The sequence below is a fragment of the Balaenoptera ricei genome, chromosome 16 (genome assembly GCF_028023285.1).
Source record: "Balaenoptera ricei isolate mBalRic1 chromosome 16, mBalRic1.hap2, whole genome shotgun sequence".
In the NCBI taxonomy this organism is placed as follows: Eukaryota; Metazoa; Chordata; class Mammalia; order Artiodactyla; family Balaenopteridae; genus Balaenoptera; species Balaenoptera ricei.
The window spans coordinates 25566558-25593162 of record NC_082654.1 but is presented as its reverse complement, the minus strand read 5'-3'; the positions used below and the strand labels follow the sequence as shown (position 1 = coordinate 25593162).

At 42.7% G+C, this 26605-nt stretch overlaps 1 protein-coding gene across 3 annotated transcripts in view; it reads right to left on the bottom strand.

Moving 5' to 3' along the window:
- The window catches only part of STN1 (STN1 subunit of CST complex), a 35947-nt gene extending 9767 nt beyond the window's left edge, over positions 1-26180 (bottom strand). Inside the window, exons 1-9 of one of the 3 annotated variants that reach the window (XM_059900303.1) lie at positions 26008-26179; positions 25793-25919; positions 25231-25424; positions 18079-18174; positions 13231-13299; positions 8514-8672; positions 7662-7785; positions 6375-6549; positions 1520-1642 (exon numbers count right to left, since the gene is read on the bottom strand). In XM_059900303.1, the coding sequence (XP_059756286.1) occupies positions 1520-1642; positions 6375-6549; positions 7662-7785; positions 8514-8672; positions 13231-13299; positions 18079-18174; positions 25231-25363 (879 nt within the window). In that variant the 5' untranslated portion in view covers positions 25364-25424; positions 25793-25919; positions 26008-26179. Of the gene's footprint in view, positions 1-1519; positions 1643-6374; positions 6550-7661; positions 7786-8513; positions 8673-13230; positions 13300-18078; positions 18175-25230; positions 25425-25792; positions 25920-26007 lie in introns of all 3 variants that reach the window. The other 2 variants (XM_059900304.1, XM_059900305.1) reach the window with 2 other exon arrangements.
- Between the last annotated feature and the right edge of the window lie 425 nt (positions 26181-26605).

Below are 26605 nucleotides of genomic sequence, written 5' to 3'. Positions count from 1 at the left end.
CCTCAGGAAAACAGAAACCTAGGAGCCAGGGCTGAGGTAGAGTGGGGGGGGAGTGAAGTCAGAGAAGGGGGGTGGCTCTGCTGAGGAAAACAGAGCTATTAGAGCTGGATCACCCCATTCCAGCTCAGACTGATTCACAGGAGGAAGTGCCCCAGCCCTGCCACACCTCATCCCTGGACTGCTGCCCACGGTCTGCTGTTCCTCAGGAAGAGCGGCTTCCTACTGACCCAGGAGGCCACGCAGAGCCTCCCGGTGGGGGGGGATGTGAGGGTGTAGGTGGGGGTGGGAGGGTGTTAGGGTGAGTTGCCCAGCATGAGCTTCTCCAACCCCCAAGAAGCAACCAGCTTCCACCAGGCCTGCCCATCCTGGGAGGGGGTGGGCTGCCCTCACCCTTATACGGAATGGAATACCTTTTCAGACGTTATTTAAATAGTATTTAAAACATATCTTAATTTTTAAAAATGTTCTAAAATGGGGAATCACTAGAGTTAATCAACATCAAGAAAATGTCCTGTTAAGGAAAGCTTCCCCTCAGGAATCATGCTTGTAAAGAATGAGGCTTCTGGGATCTCTCAGAGTTCTGATCTGTCTTCAGGAGAATCGCTCGCAGCTGAAGCTACATCTATGCTACTAAAGCGGACATCAATATCGATAACAACATCAGCATCAGCTTCGTTCCTCCAATATTAAAGGTAGGCAGTGAGAGGTGAACTTTTAACTCAAAGTATGAGGTAGGCAAGCACTTGTACCCCTGGTGGGGATGTTAATTGGTACCACCTTTGGAGGAGGCAATCAAAAGCTTAAAGGTACATGCCCTTTACTCCAGCAATTCCTCTTTTAAGAGTCAATCTTACGGAAATACTTACATAAGTCCACAAAAAAACAGACACAGCAACACTATATGTGAGGACAAGAGTTGGAAACAATATAAATGTCCATCAGAGATAAGTGGTTAAACAATTTATGGCAAGTTCCCACAATATGGAAAACCATGCAGGTGTCAAAAAGAATGAGATAGATTTATAAGGACTAATATGGAAAGATGACTGTGATGTGCTATTTTGGTATCCCAAAAAGTTGCTGAGCACTATTTAGAGCAGTGGTTCTCAACTGTGCCAGTGGACACTTGGCAATGTCTGGAGACGTTTAGGTTGCCATAATTGGGGGTGCTGCTACCGGCATCTAGTAGGTGAAGGCCAAGGATGTGCCAAACATCCTACAATGCAAAGGACAACACCCCACAACACAGAATCATCTGGCTCAAACAGTGCTGAAGTTGAGAAATCCTGATTTAGAGGATGATCACATTTTTTTGGTAACAGGAGCATATATTTATATGTGTGCAGAAGGCTCTACTGTTAAAAGCGGTATCTTGAGGAAAGATAAGGGCCAACTTTCACTCCTTACTTTATGTACCTCATAATGATTGATCTTTAAAAAACAGTAAATAAACAATCCTAAGTAATAAATATATTTGCAATTGAAGCTAAGAAAAAAAATTAAGTTGCAGGTCTCTTACATAGAATAGGTTATCAAAACCACCATCTTTCTGGAAAACAAGTCCTTTTTCCTGCAGCAGCTTTATAGCATTCCTAAATATACTATGAATTGCCTTGGAAGTGGTGTCATTCTTAAAATCCACCTGTAGGAAGAAAAAAAGGGGAAAAAAAAAAGAAGAAAAGAAATAAGTCCCATCTTACAGCACTTGAGGGCAACTCCCTAGACCAACTGGTTATAAATTCACCCAACAGGCTTTTTATCTGCTGAGTCAAAAAGATTCAGGTATGCACGGGCCTAGCAGGATGGTATTTAAGGAGGATTGGGAAGTTTGCTCTGGCAGAATCACACTCGATAACTGTTCCACACCTTGGTTATGATTTTTTGTTTGTTTAATTCATTTAACTCAATGATATAAAATGGAAATATCAAAATGACAATCTTTGATTTATTTTTTATACAGAGCCAAAAATTCTATACCTACTGGCTCACTTTTTTCATTAAAATTGTGGCCATATATACAACTTCTTCCTACGGACATCAAAGAATTTTACACACATTGAAATAATAAGTTGGGGATTCCAGCACATAGAGAGTATTAAATAGACTCCTTATTTTAAATGGAGGGCAGTAGAGACAAACAGCTGTGCAGAGATCTGTCAAAGGGGAGGGTCCATGGGCTGAAGGTGGACAGGGCCCTAGGGGAAGCAAGAACACCATGAGGAAGGACCCTCTGCTGCTGTCAGTTTGCTCTCTCCTCAAATTCAGTATCCCTTCCCTTCTCTAAGAGTCAAGTTTGCCTAGAGAGGTTACCAGGTCATCCTACTTCTTATTTCAAGGAGGCCAGGTTTTCAGCTATGTCCTACCATGGTTAACTAGACTGTGTGCTTCTTGAGTTGGGGACTCATCTCGGCCACCTGTTCCCTGACATATAGTGGGTGACGGAGAAAATATGTGTGCAATCAGGGGAAATACCCCATATAGGTAGGCGGTATCCTTCTAATTATTCCATTAGGGATTTTCAGTTCATTCCTAAAACAAAGGAAGTGGTAAGTAATAATTGTCCTTCAAGGTACAGATCCATTTATAATATGACAGAAATATATCAAGATCAGAGTGCCAAAGAAACGTGGCAAAGCTTCCAAAAGAGTGTTTGAAAGCACAGTCCTACTCCTCTAATGGAAGGCCCTTATGGAGGCTGTCTGGGGCAGCACCCACAGATGCTGAAACGGAGAGCGGGCCTGGGATTTGCTGATGACATTCCCACAAAGTGACAGGGAGAGGAAAGGAACTCCCAAATGGCCTCAAGTATTGACAATTCCATCCCAAAAGAAACCTTCGCTTTCTAGAAGAGGCCTCCCAGACAGGCACTGTTTGAATCTAACAGATTGGTGATGTTTCACAAATGTGCTCTCCTGAGCTGAACAGGAGAGACTAACATTCTTAATTAATAGCCTAGGTTTTTCCTCAACAGAACAGGCCTGGAGAACCTGGCCAGCAGAACAGGAGGGCCTGAGAGTTGACAAGCACTCGAGGTTATGACAGCACCCATTCTCTGAAGGGAGAATAAGTTGAGAAATATTTGATGACTCCCACGGGCAGAAAAGCTATCTGGGTGTGTTTAGAATAAACACCTCACCCAGCGATCCTCAGCCACATATCTTTTTATTCAGGGGGGCTTGAGGCAAAGCTGTTTTTAATTTCATACGTGAGTGCTCTCACTTAGGAAAAGAACGCTCTACCCAACACAGGCTCCCCTACATGACTTTATAACTACTTCATCTTCATAATTCTAAGGAGATTCGTCTTCTCTGGTCAATTTAATATAAGGATCCTAAGGGGCGGGTTTATTATGTCTCTTACCAATATAGAAATAAATTGGAAACTGACTAGAAATGTTGTTGCATGATTATTCCTGTCATTAAAAATGACTCTCGGTTATCCTCAGACCATACAGAAAGCCCGGTTCCTCCTCCCAGATTTCAGTCAGATCAAGCAGCAGGAAGACAGGGTGTGAGGCCTGGGAGAGTAAAAGCAGTTTCAGCTGTGAACAAGGAGGACCCAGCCGAAAAGACTCTCTGTAAATATAAACAGTATGTGAAGCTTCCTTTCCAAAAACATTTGCCTCAGCTGACCTCAGGACATAATTCCCTGCTGGTTATAAGGACCCAGTCTCAAGGACAAAGCCTCCAATCGTCCCTCTAGCTAGCAGCTTTTCCTGGCCTGACATGTGTGTCTTTCTTGTCTTTTTCTAAAGAGCAACGGCAGACTCATCCCATTCAGGAAACCGAAACTGTTCAGAAACAAAAACAGTGACCGGCTGAACAGGCTGAGCCTTAGCGGGCCTCTCCTTGGGGCAGGTCAGGAACTGGGTGGATCTCTGCAATATATATATAGTCTTCATTCCCAAACAAACTCAGCATTTATCGAGCTGTCAAAGAAACAATGGTTTTGCAAGGTTTGCTTATCATGTTCCTGGATTTGCTAAAAAGGGCCACCGTGGAAAAAAAGAAAGGGGGAAGACATTCAAACCCACTCTCCCCAGCCTCTAAGCTAAGACACCATCACAATGATTTTTTTTGTTAAGCTTTCATCTGTATGACTACAGAAAGTGCCAAAGGATCTAAGGTTTCACCATCATTGTAAAGCATCCTGGGTCTCCCAGGCTCTATTAAACAGAATTCAACTTAATGACACTGACCTCCCCAACCAGAGCCATGTGAGGGAATAATTCATAACTGATGGAAAAGTAGTTTCCAAAGACAAAACAGATATACTGCCGTATTCATTTCTTTTTAAACATATAGCACCGGGCAGACACAAATTTCTGCTCTAAGCATTCTCAAAAAGATATCACACCAAAAGTCCTCCCTGGAATGTTCTGAATGGAGGGGCCTTTTAGTCCTCAATTCTCCCTACTTAATTATCGCAGAAGAGCTGGCTCACAGGAAGAATGTGGTCTTTGCTAAGCTTCAAAGTTTCCTTCTAAACATGCCAAGAGAGTGGTCAGAAGTCCTGGGAGGCCAAGTTGGCATTGAGCCGCCTCTAAATGATTAAATGGGAAGAAGGTCAGTCCTGCTGTCAGTGGACAGCTGGGGAGCTACAACTGGGCAGAAGCAACGGTGGCACAGAACAAAGCAGCCAGTCCTGACCCTCCCCACCTCGGTGTTTCCTGAAACAATATCCCTCATCTCCATGTATGAAATTGCGGGTCACTGGGCACACAGCCTGGTGACAGGAAGAGATAATCAAGTTCACAAACGAAACTGAGAAGCAGTGGTCATGCTTAGGAGGCCGGGACAGGGACCTGGAATCTGTTCCACCAGAATCACAAAGAATAATTATGTTACCTCACAAGGGTACTCATGGCAGCCCTGGTGGTAATGGCAAAAGACTAGAAAACATCTCAACAGTCCAGGAATGGAGAGACCCCTTAAGGAAATTATGATACACATAGTAAAAGATTATTATAGAGTGGCAAATATGTAAGTATGGCTAGGAAAGGACCTATAAGACATGCTGTCCCATGAAAACCTAGGTAGATATAGTATTTAGTATGATACCATTTGTGTAAAAAAGGGGATACAACTACTTCTAGTTTATATATAGCAGATTATCTCCAGAAGGCTACTCATGAGACTAGTAATGGTCCTCGACTCTGTAGAAAGGGGAGGGGAAGGAGGATGGGAAGGAAACTTAAAAACTAGACAGTTTCCTGGACTATTCGAATTTTTATTTTTTATTTATCTATTTTTGTTTTCTCGTTTTGTTTTTTGGCTGTGCCGCGCAGCTTGCAGGATCTTAGTTCCCGGAAAGCAGTGAAAGCACCGAGTCCTAACCACTGGACCACCAGGGAACTCTCGGACTATTTGAATTTTTAAAACCATTCATTCCTTCAATCAACAAATAACTGTGGAGAGCATACTTTATGCCAACCTTGTTGTAGGCCCTGTTCTAGAGAGCAAAGAATGAGACAGACAAAGCCTCTGCTCTCAGAGAACTTAAATTCTGGCAGCGGTGGGGAATAGGCACACAAACAAATAAATACCAGTGCTATCGCGAAATGTGGAAACAGAGTGATAACACAGTGAGGAAGCTGGTGGCTATCAGAGCAGAAGGTCAGGGAGGGCAAGAAGGTGACATTCAAGCAGAGATCATTCCCAGTGGAATAAATGAAATAAATAAATACGAGTCGTGTTACAGCAACAAAAAAACTAAGGAATTGCAATGAAAAGGAAAGCCTAAAACCAAAGTCTCAGATAATTCTTCATTCCAAGCAAATAAGTAAACACCAAACAACTTAAGTTCACCTCTAACACTATGGGTGTTAAAAAATGAGGACAGCTCTTTCTAGGATGAATAAAAAATTACTTGAGTATTCCCTGCAATTTTTACTTATAAACCAGACTGAATACAACTTGATCTTTATTCAAACACCTAAGACACGATAGATCAACCTTATTCTGGAGAAGACGGAACAAGTCATTAAAAACCTTGGTTCGAGTTCAAGAATCATCTTGCTGATCAAAAAATAATCTTGGAAGGATAATTTTAGCTCTTCTTATCTATTTCCCCCTCAGTTGGTTCCTGCTGACACTAAATACCCATCTCAGTGAGTACTAAGTGCTAAGAACCTTAGACTATTTTTTTTTCTACCCGAAGATTAAGCTTTATGAGATTAAGGAGGGGAAAAGGGCATGTCCATTCTCCTTTCAAATTCTCAGTGGTCAGTGACTTTTCCAGAATAGGATCAACATAACCTCTATACCCCGGGTACACCCTGTGAGTCTCAATGCCACAGTCATGTCCACCCACACCCTCCAGCTGCAGATTTGGGGCAGGGGCCTCGAATTCTCACATGGGCATGCCGCACTTACTCGCCCGGAGCAGGCGCTGTGAATCACAGGCTGGTTGGCAAGGGACAGCAGGGACTCCACCGTTTCCAACTCCTGCTGGTAAAAGGTTTGCACTCTGTTCTCCACAAGGAATTCTTTGACTTTTTCACTCAGCAGATACGTGAGACTGTCAAGGTCCAGGGCGCCTGGATTGCTGCTGGGGGAAAGTTTTAACAAGCCCTGCAGAAAACTATTACTTTTGTTCCTTTTGGACGCATGTAAAACTGAAACAGCTAGCAAGTGCAATACCATACTGATGCAGGTTTTTGACATAAGGAGCAATTCACCCAGTGAACACTGTGTGGTTGTTTAAAAGGATGAGGCAGAACTACAGGAACTGATATTTGTGATAGATTTAGAAAAAAGTCAACCTGCAGAATAGTATGTAAGGGACGGTGCCATTTTTGTAATGAAGCAAATGACAACCCACAAAATACGTGGGTGGATATTCATGCTTGTGTATGCAACCAAAGAAAAACGTCTAACAGGATACACACATCAACCTCTGCACAGTGGTAACCTCTGGGGAATGGTACTGAGGCGGGAGACAGGAAAATGGAGAACTTCCACTTTTTACTTTATACAGGTCTACAGTTTGGGTTTTTTTAAATTATTTGGAATATGTAATCTACAAATATTGAATATGTTTAAAAAATGAAAGGGTACATGGTGAAGAGTCTCCTTTCTATCCTCCTTCCGGTCCCCCTCCCACCCCCGCCTCCAGCAGCCACTATGATTATTTCTGTCTCCTCTGAGTTATTTGAGGCATATAGTAACAAATATACATATAGTCTTACTCCTCCTGTTTATTTTTCCATCCCTGAAAGAGAATAAAATCACCCCTGGTTGAGAGTGACTGGTATTGTTTCTTTGATTATGATGTGCCTTGGTGCAGTTTTCTTCAGGTTTCTTGCCTTGGGGTTCATTGAGCTTCTTGGATCTGTGAGTTTACAGTTCTCATCAAACTTGGAAAATTTTCATCCATGATTTCTTCAAATATTTTTTCTCTGCTCCCCCCTCCACTCCTTCAGAGACTCCAATTACACATATATCTTCCTTACCAAACCTTAGAACACCTGCACTATTAACACCTTCACTTTACAGGTGAGGACACTGAGGCATCCAGAGGGAGACAGCCTTGCCTGGAGCCCCACAGTGAGTGAGTGGATGGTTCAGGATTTGGACCCAGGCCCACCCCAGAATCTGGGATCCCACTGGTTGGCCTCATTGCTGTGGTCACATCCTCGGCAGTCATAGTCCAGAACTTACCTCAGTGTCTCTTCTTTCTCTAGGGCTGGGCTGCGGAAAGGCTGGTCATAAACTTTCCTGTAGATGGCGGGCAGCTCAAGCATCCTTGCGATTTGAATGTTGCACACTGGATCATCCACTTTATCTAACAAGCCACAGGGGAAAACATGCCACAGAAATTACACTGAGATTAGTTCTTTCCCATGTCCAGATTGCTGCCAGGACAACAGTAAACGGAGCACTTGGTGGGTCTCCTTCTTCATGGATGCCCAGGATCACAGTCTAAACGCACTGAATGGTTCCCAGTCATCCTGCGAGAGGGGATGCGATACCCTAAGTGACACAGGCATGGCCAGAGTAGACCAGGGCTAGGGAAAGCGCATGAGTGTATTCACTGATCTGGTACAATGGTGGGCAACTGGGCTCTCCTTGAGATTTGCAAGTGCAAACCAGCCAGAGCGGTACAAAGGGCACCACTCAGATGATAGAGAACTGTCACACTTTTGATTAGCTGTTTTCTTTCAAAGTTAATGGACTCAATGGTGTTCAAGAAATTTCCATCATTTTGAAGACTATGAACACTCTTCCCTAAATGGATTCACACTCAGAGACTCTACTATGTTGTCCAAATATTGAATAAAATTTGTCAGCCATATACAATAAATCATTTGTTTTCCTTCCCAATTTATTTATAGTTACTTCTCTTCAAAATAAAATTAAGAAATGCTACTTTTCTAAAGAAAGCATGTTGTTCCTTCATTAGAGTTAAATCTTTTTATTTGAACTTTTTAGAAGTTCGACTTTTCGCTAAATGAGTTTACTGGACACACGCACAGAATAACAACCAATTTGGCAGAGATATCTTGTGCTTACAATAAGCAGTGGCACGAATTTCTCGCTCTCCTCTGTACATGCGGATGTGACCTCTGATCCGGATAATGTCCCCAATTTCTACCTTTGTTCTCTGCGCAATGGTCTCTTGTAGCTTCTTAAGCTGTGAGGTTAAGCTCAGCTCTCTTGCACTTGGAGCAGCTGTAGTTGTTGGGGCCAGAAGGAAGGAGAGAAATGCGTAACACAATCACTCCACCACATTTGGGAGAGAGTCTGCGGTAAGACAGACATGAGACATTTATTTATTCTACTTCTGATTGGTTGCTCTACTGTAGGAAATCTGCGTAATCTTTCGAAATCCTCTACTGGATAAAAGGCATAAGGCTTGACAACCCAGTGGGTGAGTTCCAATGTCTTCTCTCCTACCCCTGCATTGCCTGTGCAAAGGGCTCTACGCCTGCCTGAGCCGAATTCTGTGTGAGTTCAGCCGGGTTTGGTGGCAATAGCTCTAAACAACCCTTTAAAGTGTCCTTGCTGGGAGATAGAGGCCTGGCCAGAGGGGAAAGGTGCCCAAGAGTCTCCATTTGTGGTTGTTTATGGGGAAGGCAAATTGGCCAGAGGTTGATTTTCCACCAAGGTGCTCAACACCCTAATCTCTCTCACTCTTCTTTGTTGAGTAGCTAGGCTAACCTTCTCTTTCTCTCTCTCTCTCTGTTCTAAGGACTTTATAACCTATCAGTGCATCTAATCCTCACAACCACTCTTATTTATTATTAGCCCCATTTTTCAGATGAGGAAACTGAGTCACAGAGAGGTCAAGCAACTTGCCCACAGTAAAACAACTAGTTAGCAACAAAGCTGGAGTTCAAACCCTGGCAGTCTCCAGAGCCTTCCTGCTTATCCTTTATTCTCTGCTGCCTGCCCCATGAGTATACTTATATTTTCCATGGTTATAGCTCATGTGTGTAAACAATTTTGTGTTGTTTTTCTGTCTAGCATCACTTCAAATACACATACGTATCCACAGAATCTATACAACTCAGCATTTTAAATAACAAAATAGCATTCTGTCATGTTCATATGCCACAGTTTGTTTAGCTAGTCTCGTTAAATATTTCTTCCTTCTTTCATAATTTTTTATTTTGGTTTTTATCACTAGCACTGTATGGGGCTGAGAGGTCAGCACTTGGGTAATGGGAGTCAGACAGACCTGGCTTGAATGTCAGGTCACTTCTTATTAGCTGTGTGACCTTGGGCAGACTGCTTAACTTCGCTGTGCCTGTTTCCTCAGTTATGATGCGGATTTAACAGTCCCCTCACGTATGGAGCTGTTGTGTATGATCTTAGTTAACCCTTACATCATGAGCTTAGTGCAATGCCAGATCTATAGGAAACATTCAATAAATGTCAGCTACTTGTGAAAATGAACAATTAAGCCCTCAAGACAAAAATTTTGTTTTCTTTGGGGTCTTTCATTGGGGATTACTGGATAGAAAAGTACAAACAGGTTTAGAGTTCCTTACATATTATCAGAATGTTTGCCAAAAAACCCCAATCAAACCATTCTCTTTTTACAAGGTGTCACCAGCAATGTGTGTAGGCTTGCAGCTCCTATACTGGCTTCAGTCATTTGGATTTTTAACACCTTAAAAAATACATAATGATTCTATAATGTTTTATTTTTGCTTTTAAATTGCCAGAGAGACCATGTGTTTTTATATAAGATGATCTGCTCTCTGCATTTCTTTATGTATAAGCCCTTCATCTCTTTTGAACACTTTATGTTCATTTCTGAAAAAAATGCAGGGAAGCTTTATCAGTTATGCTTATTACATCCACTCTCCCCATTCCACTGCTTTCTTTTTTATGTTTATTTGATTTCATTTTAATACATAAACGTTTGAAAAAAATGTTTAGTTTATCCCTCTTGTCACTAATGATAGCTTTCATTTCTTTAACAGCTTAACATATAAGAACTTAACATAGATACCCCCATATTTATTGTGATAAATACACAACTCTATCTTCTTTGGGTTATTTTATGTAAGTTGCAAGACAGTGATCACAGTTACCTCCTTTTTAATATTGTTATTTACTTGAGCCAACAACATTTGTTAAATGCTTACTTATTTCCTGCCGTTGTATTATTTCTGCTTTGTCATATACTAGGGTTCCTATAATGGAATGAATAATGGTCTATTGATCAAATTTTGTGCTTCTTAATCTAATACAACTTAGATAACCATGGCTCTGTAATGTGCAAAGGCATTATTACTTTTAACACACTGACTATAGTAAGGGAAACAGCAACCTAAGGAGCTCGGAGAACTTTGCATAGACCAGTGACCAATAGCTTGGAATCTAGACACAATCAGCATTAATGTTACTCAACTTACTGGGTTTCTTCAGAAAATACCCAAGTATTACTTTTTAAAAGGTTATTCTGTCTGGGTTCCTATTCCTAAGTCCTCTTCCATTTAGGCTGAATTTTAAAAGTATTTATAAATTTCACTGCCATGATTCAGACACTAGGTGATAATAAATGCTTCATATAGCACTGCTGAAATGATCAGACTGAGGGCTGGTCTGAGAAAAAGAGGCTCAGCTTTCATTTAAAGGGTGAACCAAACTGCCAAAAGAAGGGCTCAAGCTGTGTAATTTAATGAGTATAATGAGATAGTTGGAGCCTGACAGAATTTCATTTTAAGTAGCCTATTCCACGCTGAAAGATAAATCCTCTTTAAAATTCTAATATTAAGCTCCAAGCATTCTTAACTTTTCTCATAAGCTAAGTCCAAATGGTACATTCAGTGTGACATTTATAGGAGTTAATATTATATTTTTATACTGTAACTGACTAGAACATGATTTTGACTCAGACTAAATTTTGTTTAAAAAAATTAGTCTTCAATGGCTACTTTCCAGTGGAAAGTTTTAAAACCGAGGGCGATTAAATTAAAAGGAGAGAATGGGATAGCTGGGAACAATTTTAAAATATCACTTCATAGATAACATGATGAGAATCACTTTCAGGCTTTCTCCTTGTACCCTTACCCTCACTTTTTATTCTCAAAGCAATTTCTGATTAAGGCTACCAACTGCGACTGTTCATCTATTCATCTACTTACAGATATTTTAAAAATCTCACTTTCAGTATTAATAGACATTTTATCTAAAAAATTAGAGTCATATAATATGTCTCCTGCCATTTATTTAAAAAAAAAAGAGTTGATTTTGAAAATTAAAACAATGTCGAAAACAACAGTCGATAAGCTACAGCCCATGGACCAAATCTACCCACAATCTGTTTTTGTAAATAAAGTTTTATTGGAACAAAACCATGCTTGTTTGTTTATGTACTGTCTATAGTTGCTTTGGTGTTAACAATGGCAGTGTTGAATAGTTGAGATGCAGACCATATGGCCCACAAACCAGAAGACAATTATTGTCTGGCCCTGTACAGAAAAAGTCCGCTGACCCTTGGTTTAAAACAAGTATGCATATTGAAACTACACCTTCTGATTGAAGATCGTGACAATACCACAACCATAAATCTGAAAATAATTTTAATACCCTGTACATATATGAAAGTTCAAATATCTGATTGTCTTATAGGTTTATTTCTTACCTCTGAGATATCTGCACAAAAACCTGTTGTCTGCCTTAAGTTTTTTCTAATCTACAAAGCTTCCTAAGCTAAGTAGTACCACTGATATAGATGTTCCCAAATTAGGAAATAGGAATACCAAAGTTATATGAAAGTGATGGCCAAATTCTAAATATAAATACATCAGAAAATTAAGCAAAGGAGCATCTCACTGGTCAGTAGAGTCAAAGTAGGAAGTTGAGATTCTGACAGGTAATGTCAAAAAAAAAAAGAAGAAACTACTCCAAGTGTTACACATTCTTACCACGTGTATAACAGGAGGACATAGATAGTAGATGTTAGATATCAGAGCAGGTAATATTTACTGAATAACCCCAGTGTATATGGCATCATAATGCATATGCTATAAAACAGAGAAAAACAAGGCCCCAGTTTCCATAGCTTCTCTAGAATCAAAAATGATCACCACTATTGCACAATATAAATATTTTTAATATTATGAACTTATGCAACTCAAAAAACTACCTAAGGACTATTAAAACAGACTCAAGTAATTCCAAACGCTGTTTCAGTTATAGTCAATGAGTTCAATATACTATTTTAAAGTTCTTTTTTAGTTTATATTATTTAATGGCTAACTTCAAGGGACTCCTATCTTACCTTCTCATCAGTCTTAGAACTCCTGGCATATTTGTTTGAACAAGCTAGAGATTTCAGAAAATTTAGATCATGGAAGCATAGATGTTAGTGGCAACCATGGCAGGGCAAAAGCTTTCAAAAAAGCTTTGGTCAAGTGATATGTCCAGAGCAAGGGGATTCTCACCTGATCAGCAATTAGGCTAAACTATCTTGACTTGTGGAATAACTGGCATGGTAAAAATGAAACGCTGAAACTTCTAGTAACCTATTCACATTCCTGTAGGCTTAGGAGGAAGTGAGCACCAAAGAAATGAGAGCAAGAAAAGCAACTGGTTCCCCACTAATATCAGTTTGCAGAGCAGCCAAAGTTCTGAGTGTAGTGCTTCAAGTTGATCAGTGTAATTCACCAATGAATAAATGTGAAAATTAGTACTACAGCTGCTCTGCTGAGCTACCCTGAGAAAAATCTACTGGTTAGCTGTAAAGGTAAAGAAGCGTGGCAAATAAAATTACCTGATGAGGATTTGGTATTATTCAATTTCTTCCAGCAGATGCAGTTTATAACTCCAGTGCTATCATCCACTGCAAGAGAAGTGTAAAAGTGTAGAACAGAGATATGGGCATTACAGGTGAATTAGCACATTGCCATTGCATTCAGCCGAACTGGAAGATGACATTTTCAATAGCCTGGTTGGGCAAATCCCTGACCAAACTTTTCTTCCACCCTTAGAAATAATCTCTCACGACACTCCAGTGGGAATTGCTTGTCTGCAATGTCAGTGTAATACATGAGCCCAGCAGAATGTAGTCAGCGTTTCTCTTACCCTATCTCAAGGGTATTAACCTCTCCTAAAAATGGTGTCCTCAGGAAGTTAAGTGCAAAGATCTCAATATCTGCTAACATGTAAAATCAGCCTTGTACTCCTACCCTGCAATCAGAGACCATTGCCTGATCTGTGGTTAGAGGCACTCAGAGCACAGCCATCTGTCACCATGTGCTCTCTCGCTAGCTTGCTGACTTACCAAGACAAAGCATCCCAAGTCTTTTGGCCTGGGCTTCTCTTTGAAAGAGCTTCTGCCCAGTCCTTACCGCTGCAGGGGATGTAAGGAAAGCTAAGCATATCACAGAAGGGCAAAGTTTTATTTTCATAATAAAAAATAATTATACCTTGATCACACAAGCAGTAGTGGTCTGGCTTATTTTAGCTGCAGTGCAAGAAAAAAAAAAAAGAATTTCCATTGTACTTGGATTTATAACTGCAGAAAAATTTGCAGACGTTTCAAGGATGATAGGATCAAGGATGAGAGGTGTTTCTCTTTGCCTAATTTCTGACAATCTCAGAACAGAGGTTGATCAACATGGGTTCAGTGGGCTTAATGATTTTTAAAAAATCATCAGCTAGACTGTTGTAAAAACACATGTAATATAGAAGAAACATATGGCAACATTTCTCTATTGCTTGTTTAAATCTGTGTTTAAAGCAGAAACTGAGAAGAATACTAAAATAAATTCTAGATGGATTTTATTTTATTAAATACAATATAGGTAAACTTAAGAAGATGATAAAAAAATATGGGTGAATACTTTCAATCCTGGGCTTACAGTTGGTGGGGGGAGACTTCTTTAAACAGACCTGAAAATCACAACTCATTCTAAAAGTCTGATATATTTGACCAACTAAAAACTAACACTGTATAGCAATTTTCCAAATAATGGAGTTAATATCTTAATATATAAAGAACTCACACAAATTAATAAGGAAAAGACCAAAACTACAAGAGAAAAAGTGGCAAAGAAAAAGAATACGTCATTCATGGAAGGTATAAAAATGACCAGCAGACATATGTCAGTATGCTAAATCACTAGTTACCAGAAAAAAAGAAGCAAATTTAAATAACTTCTTAACTACTAGAATGACAAATATTTAAAATGCTGATACCCTCATATGCTGTTAGCAGGAGTGTAAATTCATACCAAATTTCTAAAGATTAACTTTGGAAATGTGTATCAAATTTTGAAATGTTTATATCCTTTGACTTAGTATTTACTTCCAGTAATTTATCCTAAAGAGAAAAACGGAACAAATGCACAGATATATACATTTTGTATAAGGCTGTTCATTGTAATATTGTTTATAGTACTGGAAGTTGAAAATAACCTAAATGTTTATAAATATATAAGTGGTTAAATAAATTACAATGGTATGGCATATGAGAATACAAAGTTATAATGAAGATCCACGGTCATTGCTATTAATCTCATTGTAAAACAGAAATTGTATATATAGTCATATATATCATATATAATCTAATTTATATAAAACATTAAATAGTGTGTTTTGACAGAAATGATCTTAAGACATTAAAATGCTAATAGCAGTTTCTTTTGCAGTATGTAGAAGGAACCCCATATTCAATGTATACATTGACTGTAAGCCTAATTCCAGAAACATTAAAAACAGAAAGAAATAAGGCATATCTATATTTCTTCATATTAGGAACATGTTAGAAAAACTAGGAAGGATGTTCACCTAAACACTGATATTGTTTTTATCTGATTTACAGCATTTCACATGAGCTTTATGTACTTCATTAAAATTTTCTCTAGCTTTAAATTTTATTTTATAGTGAGTATCATTTTAAGAAGCAAAAAAAAAAAATCAATAAGGACATTTTGAGTTAAAAAATAATGTATGACACTTCTAGGCACACTACTTCTCTGGCCAGTTTAAAATTTTGCCTTATAATTCTAAGTCAAAAAATATTAGCACGTGAGCATTTGTTCTAGAAAACGTGAGGTCATTCTGGTCTTGACTGTAGCCTCCCAGGATTCTAGGTCTGAGCTTGAGTTGCTGCCAGGTGCTCTGTGTGCTCAGGGCACTGCCACCAAACTCTCTGACTTCCTGGTTGGTAACCTCTCCCAGCAGACACTGCCCTGGCATCCTGGGGCCTGGCTACTGGAAGGCCCTGGAAGGGGAGTGTCCTTGCCATGCTGGGCAATGTCCTCCCTAGCTGGGCAGCATGGCCTGGGCTGCCGGCCTTTTGTTTCAGCCATGGGACGAATCAGGGTGAGCAGGAAGCAACCCCAGCATATAGGCCTGCAGTGAGTCAGGAGGAACAGGACCTGGGACAGCAGGAGTAGCCACCTGGCAGGTGGCCTGAGAGCCAAGCTGGGCCTGAGAACATCAGGGTATGTGCAGCTCTCCCTTGAACAGGCCTCACAGGAATTGAAGTCCCGAGTGTTTATACTCTCAATTACTTCAGCCTTCAGACGCTTTTCATTTCCCCCCAAACCACAGATGTGCCATGCTCTCATGACATCCAGTCTAAGAGAAATGCTTATTGGGGAAGAGTCAGCCATATTGCCTTCATCTCTTTATGATGGGAAAAGGGGTTAAATGAAACCCCTTTAGGTCAGAGGCATTATATCTGGCCTGGTTCTACAGCCAGGACTGATGTCCTCAAATAGCCTCATTCTGATCTAAAAATCAGAAAATTAAAAACCAGATGCAGCTGATTTTTGGGGGGGGGGTGGGAAGAGGGGCATGGGACAGAGAAAAATCTCTTTTTCTTTTTTTTAAAAAATTTTTTAATAGACTTTATTTTTAGAGCAGTTTTAGGTTCACAGCAAAAGTGAGCAGAAGATAGCGAGGTTTCCCATCATCCCCTGCCCCCTCACACATAGAGCTTCCGCATTACCAACATCCCCACCAGAGTGGTACATCGGTTTCAATTGATGAATCTACATTGACACATCATTATCACTCAAAGTCCATAGTTTACATTAGGGTTCACGCTTGGTGTTGTATATCCTGTGGGTTTGGTCAAACGTATAATGACATACATCCACCATTATAGAATCATACAGAATAGTTTCATTGCCCTAAAATTCCTCTGTGCTCCACCTATTCATCCCTCCCTGCCCCCTAGTCCCTGATTAACACTGATAGAAAAATCTCTTTTTCTTTTAGAATTTGAGTTATATGGAGACTACACAGCACACTGGAGTCAGTAAAGAGATTGGACCCATCAGTGGAACCTTGAGCAAGTAACTGAGCCTTAGTTTTCTCATCTATAAAATGGAAATAATATCTGTCTTTTCCATTTCAAAAGATTAGGAGAAGAATAACATGAAATTATGCATGCAGAAGTGCTCTGTAAACTGACGGATACTATCATTTCATCACTATCATTTCATCACTGGTACTTAGAGAGGAAGTACTATAATGTACTACAGATAACGTACTTGCCAGCAGCTGGGTATGCTGTAGGAACTTAGTGAATGTTTGTTGAACTGTCTGGAGAAAAAGAGAACTAGTATCTTTGGTAAAATAAAGCAGAGAAGAGATTCAGTATGGGGATGCATGACAAGATGATCTATTTCAGAGTTTAAAAAAAATATAAGCTGGGAAAAAGCAGAGGGCATGAGAAATCTCATCTCTCACATGTTATTTTATAAGCACAAGACAATCAGCCCCAGGAAAATGAATATATGTTGAAGAAACTGCATCTGTAAATTATCAATCATGCACAGACTGCCAATGAAATGTTCTTGGTCACCTAGTTCAAATGCCTTCTGTTTTTCCCCAAGTAGAACAAGAATACAAATCCAAGTGAATACAACAAAAAGTGACAATGTCAATTACAGCAAAGGTTGGAATTCAAAGTTAAGCTTCCCACAAAATATCCAGCTTGGCCTCTTAACTACAGAGAATCTTAGGCAATATATTAAAATGATTACATTAAGCTCAATGCAAAAAAAAAAGTCAAGACCCATGACACTAAAATCATATTCTAACAGTTCGCTGGTGTCCAAACTACAGAAACCCTTTATTTAGTTTCTATCATCATAAGGGAAGGGAAATTTTCTGATAATGGATATTTACCCCTTTGGGTACCAAAAAGCTTTTTTTTTTAACTGTTCTGGATATAAATCTTATAAATTATTTTTCATATCTCCCTGTCTTCTTAAAGAGTCTACTTTAATGTTAATCTGGCCTTTTTATTTTAAAGGTATCAATATAAACATATATTACCATCCTTTGCTATTTATAGCTATGCCCTAGGTATCAGGTATCTGTCCCTGATCAACCAGTGACCCTAGACTGTAGTTTAATTCTTCTGCCTCCTAGCTCCCCAGCAGCTGTCACCTGACAATATTCATCAGTATCATTCCCACCCGTTGCCTCATTTTACACTTAGTCCATGTTGGTGGCTGCAAATGGTTCCCAATAGAGGACAAGTGCATGGGGGTTATGAGAGGCCCCAGCTGCTCTGAAAGGCTGGGGTTGCTTCAAATTCAATGTCCAGCTAAGTGGGGTCCTTCCACATAAACTCAATGTCAGACACAATTGTTCTTACCTCCATAACTGTAGAAAGCATCTCTTTCTCTCACTCCAATTACAGTTCCCAAGATATCTACCTGTTTTATTGGATGCCCACTGTAAAAAAATACACCTGAAATTAAAGGAAAAAAAAGGCAAAGTCCATATAACGTATGATGACGTTTTCTGCTTCAGTAAATGTTAACTGTGTCAAAAATCAGTGGCATGCTGCTTGCTAAAATTTCAGACTTAAGAATCAGCTCTTGACAAATGCCAAACCCCAAGAAATTCAGATGTCTTTTCCTCGAGGGTTATAAGTAGAAAGTGTGGCTTTAAAGAAGCTTGTGCTAGCACAGAAAAGAGAAAACCAATATTGTCCAACTAGATCTGGTTAATCTTCTTTCCACTTGTGAGAATGAAACGCACCTGCCTGTAGAACTCTCATAAGGGGCCTAAAAACAGCCGCAGTATTATGAGACACAACACAGTACTATATTTTGAGGGACTGGAAAAGGAAAGAGAGAGGAAACCACGAGAAAGGCTTCTCTGGCTTTTCTAGGAAACCAGTCATCATTTCTACGAATTAGCAGTAGCACTTTTTTTTTTTTTTAAGAAAAAGAGAAGATAATTAGGTTACAAAACACTACCCTTTGGGGCCAGCAGATTACAACTCAAAAACTTCTCTTTTTAAAATTCTATTTTCAAAGCCTAGGCAACAGATGCCAGCAGGCAAGTTCCCGCCAGAGGAGAAGCGTGAGAGGAAGAACCCTACCCACCGACACCCAGAGGCCTTTTTTGGACTCCGTGATGGAGATGGAACTGAGGGACTCCGGGCAGCAGTGAGCCCTCAATTCCCACCCAAGACCCCATCGCTGTCCCAGCTCTGTGGGGTCCCCAACATCCTTACCTGAACTGCCTATTTGGGCTTAAGCTACTTGCATTGTGTTCCTGTCACCTGCAGCTAGAGTCTGGACTAAAATCCTCTCCAGTCTTTTTTTTTCTCCCTACGATGACCAAATTCTTTACTTTCAGAAAGAGGCTATAAACTTTTAAATGGCGACTTCCTTTTCAAATAAATACATGAATTGTAAACAAAGAATCAGTCATCACTTCAGGCATTTGGCCACCCTCACCCTCTCTGGTCCTAGCCAAGCCTGGTCAGAGTCTGTCTTCTCCACATCCATGGGGGGAGGGGACCCCGCAGCCTGAACCCTGAAGCCCTTCAGAACCCCCAGAATGGCCTCCACTGATGGTTCTCTTGTTTCCCATGTGAATAAAGGGGCTGGGGACCAATCGCCCATGGCCGAGTCCCCAGGGGATGGACAAGGAGCTTCTGAGCCTCAGTTAGCCAGAGATTCCAGGGGAGTGAGATGTGGTTTGAAGATGTCAAATTCAGCCGAAAGAAGGGCCCTCCCCCTAGCAGAGGCATACTCCTAAAGATGACTCAGTGGATTGGAGACCGTGCAGAGGGCAACCTCGGGGGCCAAGAGCTGAAATGGCAGGGTCACATGAGGGAAGGAGCCTGGGTCCCTGTGTCATCCCCGGAGCAGAGTCGCTTCCCTCCAGCAACACTTGGCCTGAATAAGGTCAAACTGGCTCCACAGAAGATCCATGAAATCTTAAGAGCGGGACAGTTCTGACCGACTTCTCCTGAGTTCTTACCATGGAAACCCAGTGATGACCTGTGGGGAGACCCTCAGTCCTCCAGCCCTGCCTGCCTGCACCGATCAGACACAAAGGAGAGAGGGCACCTTCAGAGGAGGGTGACCCCCATAGAACCTTTGCTGGCAGACTCGGGCTTCCTGCAGCAGAAGGGAAGTTTAAATGGGGAGAATGAGCCTACCCCAGGGTCAGGGGCATGGCATCCTCTGCTGAAGTGTGCCCCACCATCATGCCCTGACACGCTTGTGTGCAGAGACAGGCTATGGTATGGCCCTGCTTTGGTCCAGCTTTGCTGTAGGGCTGGGGCGGGGGGATGAGGGTGGCCTGAGCTCCAGACTGGTCTCTGGCTGCAGTCAGCCCTTTCTGCTTCCCCAAATGCGCTGGACTTTCTATCTGTGCGCTGAGCAGAGCCAAGTTAGGGAGAGCTCTTTCCTAGAACCTGACTGGCCTCTGCCTCCCCCAGCCTAACTGACGGTCTGTCCTGGTTGCCGGGCATTAGAGTCAGTGCGCTCCTGGTGCCATCAGAGACGGTACACCCCCCAGGGCTCTGCGTGGCTGGTGTGGCTCCCGGGACACCGGCAGTGGGAGGCCCTGTGGACCCATGGAGGGCCTGCTGCCTGCCCCTGAAGTCTTTCCAGCTGGTCCAGAAGCCACTGTGGGGTGCTCTGCTGGTGACGTTGAAAGCTTGAGACAAGCCCCAGGATTCTTTGGGTCTTCCTGGGACACCCTGGTATGTGCCGCTATGGTGGTTTTTATAATGAAGAGCCGACACACTTTAAGAAGGGGAAAAGAGCCAGCCAAAAGGTGTTCTGCCTGGGCTGAAATATACAGAAAAGGCAAGTATGTAGAGAAGACTGGACTGATGACACAAGCCAACAAAGTCCTCAAGTCACCTGTGGTAGACGCCAGTCCTCCAACATTACCAACTCTGCACTGGGCAACACTTGAAAAAACCTGAACAGGTCTCCACTGGAGGACACAGTAGACTTTCTTGAAAAAAAGACAGAAAAGGGAGTCCCCTAAACTTTCTTTTTTTTTTTTTTAATTTATTTTATTATTTATTTATTTATTTTTGGCTGCATTGGGTCTTCACTGCTGCGTGCGGGCTTTCTCTAGCTGCAGCGAGCGGAGGCCACTCCTCGTTGCGGTGTGCAGGCTTCTCATCGCGGTGGCTTCCCTTGCTGCAGAGCATGGGCTCTAGGCACACAGGCTTCAGTAGTTGTGGCACGTGGGCTCAGTAGTTGTGGCTCACAGGCTCCAGAGCACAGGCTCAGTAGTTGTGGCGCATGGGCTTAGTTGCTCTGTGGCATGTGGGATACTCCCGGACCAGGGCTCGAACCTGTGTGCCTTGCATTGGCAGGCAGATTCTTAACCACTGCACCACCAAGGAAGTCCCTAAACTTTCATCTCATAGACTGACAATGCTCATCTTCAAGGACAGAGTCGCTCAAAGATGCAAAAAAACAAGGAAAAACATCATAAAAGCAACACAAAAAGAACAATGGAGGACAAATTAGCAGAAAATAACAGATGGTTTGAATAAAATCACAAAGAGAAAATTGACTGAGGAGGATATAAACTGCTTGGAAATAGAGAAGAAAGTTGCCGCAGTGTATAGAAACTTGAACTATACACGTCAGAAGCACAACCTGTACAAGAAGAAGGAGGACATGGAAGGGACTTCCCTGGTGGTCCACTGATTAAGACTCCATGCTTCCAATGCAGGGGGTGCAGGTTCGATCCCTGGTCAGGGAACTGAGATCCCACATGCTGCACAGTGTGGCCAAAAAGTAAAAAAAGTAAAAATAAAGAAGGAGGAGGACATGGAAAAAGCAATGGAGAGAACCACTTCCTTCTATTAACACTAGAATCCCCTCTATGAGAAAAGAACTTGAGAAAGCTGGATGGCAGCTCTATCGACTGAGAGAAAGCTTGATGAGCTAAGAAAAGAAAATAACAACAACAGATACTGGCTAATGCTGAGTTTAACTTGCAGCCTTCCCCAAGTGGTCCTTTCACTCCTGCTGCCTTTGTTCTACATGTAGCCCACAGAGCTCCAACCATATCAGGGGATCCATCCCCTGGATCATCAGGTCCCCAGGAAGGAGGAGGGTCACTCTGGAAGGGCGCAGGGACCCAGGGTCACAGGTAGCTTTGATTCAGCTTTCACAGCAGTGACAGCCACACCCACAGCAAGACATCTGCCTTTTTTCTCTGTTTTAAAAGTACTTTTGGGACTTTCCTGGTGGCGAGGTGGTTAAGAATCCGCCTGCCAGTGCAGGGGACACGGGAGACACATCCCAAACCAAACCACCACAGTCAAACTTCATGATATTCTATTAGTTTAACTCTAAATTCACAGGTTAATTTCAGGGAGTTGACATTCTACAACCACTTTGCAAGGCAATTCAGACACTAACTAGCCAGAGTAAGGTTGAATTTCACAGGTTAAGGACACTGTCTCCCACAAGAGACTCTCACTTCAAGCATCAGCCCCAAGTTTGAGGGTCCTCGGGCCATGCACACTTCTGAGCAACTGGCTACAAACACCCTCCACAACAACCTCAGGTTTGATACTTTAATAGAATGACACACAGAACTCAGGAAGGTGTTATACTTAAGATTACAGTTTTATAATGAAGGGGACAAACCAGGACTAGCCAAATGAAGAGATGCATAGGACAAGGTCTAGGAGAGTCTAAGCATAAAGCTGCCATGTCCTCAGGACACATCACCCTCACACATCAAGTATGAGTACCAACCAGGAAAGCTCATCTAAGCCTCAATGTCCAGAGTTTTAATTAGGGTTTCATTACATAGGCAAGATTGACTGAATCACTGCCCACTTGACTACTCAATCTCCAGTCCCCCTCCCCTCCTGCGGGGTTGGGTTGATGTCACCTGGCTCAAAACCAACCCTCTAATCACATGGTTAGTTTTTCAGGCCTGAAAGGCCCCCACCCTGAAACTACCTAGGGGTCCAGCATGAGGCACCTCATCAGCATAAACTCAGATGTGGTTCAAGGGGTCCACCATGAATAACAAAAACACTCCTATCATTCCAGAAATCCAAAGATCTTCCAGGAACCTCGAACACAGGCCAGCCAAATTCTTCATTACACATTTGTTTCTTTTTGTGTGTGTAAGATATTCTTTGCTGTTTAAACATTTCTAAATTTTATGCAGTCAAAATAAAAGGTTTATTTATTTTTTTATGACAACCAAACCAAACACAACAACAAAACAATACAAAAATAAAAACCTAGACTAGTAGCATTTCCCACCCCTCAGAACCCTAGAACATAGTCTAAAGAAGATCACTCTATGAAATTATGGTTAATGTCTTCTTCAACCATGAGGTTTTGAAACCAAGCAGGGCCCTCCTGGATACAAAAGCATTTCCATGTCCCTCGTTTCTTTTTTGTAGGAAAAAGGCTTCAGGATCCTAGACCTTCCCTGAGTTCCAAAGGGCAGATTCAAGTAGTTACTAATTAGGGGAGTGAGGGAATGCAGAAACAAAGAAAAAGCAGTCAAGAAACAATAGTGCAGCAATAAAACAGAGTCCTAGTTCCCCCTCAAGGGATATACCTAATAATCTGATATACATCTTTGAGTTGTTCTGCAGGAACTAAGACCCTCACCCAGGTGGAGGATGGTAACTACAAGCTGAGACCCCACACCGGTCAGAACCAGAAGGTTGATGATTGAGATTCCTGGAATACCACCCTGTTACCTCACCACCAACCAATCAGAAGAAAGTCATAAACCCTGTGGCCCTCACCCCAAATGTTGCTTTTAAAAACTCTTACCTGAGGGGACTTCCCTGGTGGCGCAGTGGTTAAGAATCCGCCTGCCAATGCAGGGGACATGGGTTCGAGCCCTGGCCCAGGAAGATCCCACATGCCGCGGAGCAACTAAGCCTGTGTGCCACAACTACTGAAGCCCGTGCGCCTAGAGCCCATGCTCCGCAACAAGAGAAGCCACCACAATGAGGAGCCTGTGCAACGCAACGAAGAGTAGCCCCCGCTCTCTGCAACTAGAGAAAGCCCACGCACAGCAATGAAGACCCAATGCAGCCATAAATAAATAAATAAATAAATAAATAAATAAAAACTCTTCCCTGAAAACCATGAGGGAGTTTGGGTTTTTTGAGCCTGAGCTGCCTGTTCTCCTTGCTTGGCCCTTGCAATAAACCTCTCTCTGCTCCAAACTCCAACGTTTTGGTTTGTTTGGTCTCACTGTGTGTCAGGCACACAAACTTGGGTTTGACAACAGTTTCATTTTAAAAACTACATCTGAAACATTACCACCAGTGACATAACAAAGATCACTGGGAGAAGTTTTCCTTGGTTTGTTGTTAATACATTATACAGTTCTTCACCCACAGGAAGAGTTAAGCTCTTATAGCATCCCTGATACTTCCTTGAGTACCTACAGAAGATCTTTAAGCAAGCCTGGCATTTGGTGTGAATTAATTTCTTCCTGAGGAGATGAGCTATGAAGACTACCAGACTGTTCTGGAAAACAGACAACAGTGGGGGAGGATGGCTGCCTTCCAAGGAAAAAAACCAGATCATTTCCAACAATACTTAGAAAATGAAGGTGTGGTGAAAAATCTGTACAAAAGGCTTTAGTATAAGGTCATCCAAATATATCTGTACATAGAACTGGAAACACACAAAACGTGGTCTCATTAAAACTGCATGCTTGAGATTCTTAACTACTTCTGACTCATAGCTTTCTAGTCATTCAAAATAGCAAAGAGAGTTAAACCAAACTTCTCATATAGCACAGTAAACACGTGAAGATCCATCCACAACTATGTAAATTACTTAAATTTACCCTAAACTATATTTGCTATATTTGGGGGTATGAAGATCCTATCTTTAGTGACCACCACTCTAATTTAAAAAAATGATTTCTTTAACTTTACATCTATAATGCTATGTTGCTCCAACTACTACTACTTGAGAGCCCACCAGAGGCCAGGCACTGTTTAAGTGCTGGGATTACATAGATGAACAAGGCACATGATGTCCTTCCTCTCAGGGAGTTTATTTTATTTTGATTCTCATCTATTCAAAATAAAACCAAACCCCACAAGAAAATCAGGCATGGTTAATCCTCATTTTACAAAGAAGACACCTACACTTTACAGGTGAGCCACATGCCCAGGCCAGGTAAGTGGTGAAGTTAGGAAAGGGAGCAAGGCCTGAGCTTTCCACCACAAGCAGGCCCAGAGAAAAACTGAGTATTTTTAAATATGAAAGACCTCAAACCCAGGTAAAAAACATTCTTCAGTACAAAGTTACTCCCCCAAGCATCTATTTAAAAAATAAAAATAAAAAAGAGACTGTTTTTAACTTGCACAGAAATGAACTTGAGGATCCACGTTATGTCAATTTCAAAGCCTGCAGCTGGAAAGGCTCTGCTAAGCCCCTAAGCCCCAGATTTCTGTAGCTTTGGGGAAGGGAGGGTGGGGTGCAGATGCAGCACAGAGCAGTCACCAGGCCGACCAGCCACATACCTGGCACCTGGCGGGACTCCTTCAAGTCCAGGATATCCCTGATGTAGAGTTTTGCGAAGGCTAGAAACACAGGATCCAAACCCCACAAGAGGGAAGGAATTTCCTCTTCACACCGGCTGGATTCAGACTGCATCAGGAGGCTGGGCTGTGGCTTCCAGCCAACCCTGAAAAGCTCTGAATCTAGAGCCGAAGAGCTAGATGGGAGACAAAAATCAGGACGCAAAGCTGTTAAAGTGGATGAAATCCGCACGGCCCCCAAGCTGTTCCCGGACGGGCATCCCGAACTCGGGAAGGGGTAAATCCAGGGGTCCGGGGTCTGTCAAACTGCACGTCAGGGGCCTCCTAGAGCCGGTGGCCTCCTAGCGCCAGAAGGGCCGGGCCTGCGCGCTCCGGGGGCCTGGAAAGAGGTGTCTCTCGAGTGACGACCCGTGAGTTCCTTATGGCTCTTCCCCAGGAAACTCCTCTGCCCCGTGGGAGTGTTTCTCCTTCTCCAAAAGTACCAATTTCTAAACGGTTAAACACCAACTTTTCACTCTGGGGACAGATGGCCATATACGCGTACCCTGAAACCGCTTTAATGGGTGGAGTCCAGAGAGGAATGGGCGTCCTCGTGGCCACACAACCGAGGGGCAGAGTGGGTGGGTCTGTCCGTAGCCCTGCCGCTGCACCTTCCGGTGTTCAGGATGACACTGAGAAAGGATGGAAAAGGAAACGAAAAACAGATCAGCCGTAGCCCCTCCCGCCGGGCCCGCGCCCGCGCCGTCGGCCCGCAAGTACCCGGAGCGCGCAGGCCCGGCCCTTCCGGCTCTAGGAGGCCACTGGCGCCCACGGCCTGGAGGCGCCGCCGCCGGCCCCGCCCGGAGCAGGAGCGCTAGGCCGAGGTCACCTCTGGTGCTCCCAGCGGGGGGTGAGGGTAGGGCCTGACACCATCCCTCGCGCCAGACCAACCACTGTGTCCCCGCCCCGGCCTTTCCTTCGCGCCGCCCGCGGCCCCGGCCCATTCCCACGAAGCCACACCCCACTCCGCCCGAGGCCACGCCCCATTTTGCGTCTCGCAGCGGCTTCGCCGGGTGCTCTCTCCCAGGTGGTGGCGGGGTTGGCAGGGCTACACGGGGTCCGTTTGACTTTAGCAGCGCCCTCCCTGAGCCTCCGCGGGAGCGCAGAGCCCAAATCACCGAGGCCTGGGAGCTGGCCCTGAAACTCCTGCTGCCCAAACCGCGCCTTCCAAGTCCCCCTTTCATCCGGACCCCACTAGTCGTGGGACCCTGAGCCATGACCTCCGAGAGGTTGGGACTGGTTCAGACTTTTTTTTTTCGTCCCTGATATTGTAAATGAACAAATAAACAAAGCAATACAAAAGCAGGATTACATTGTG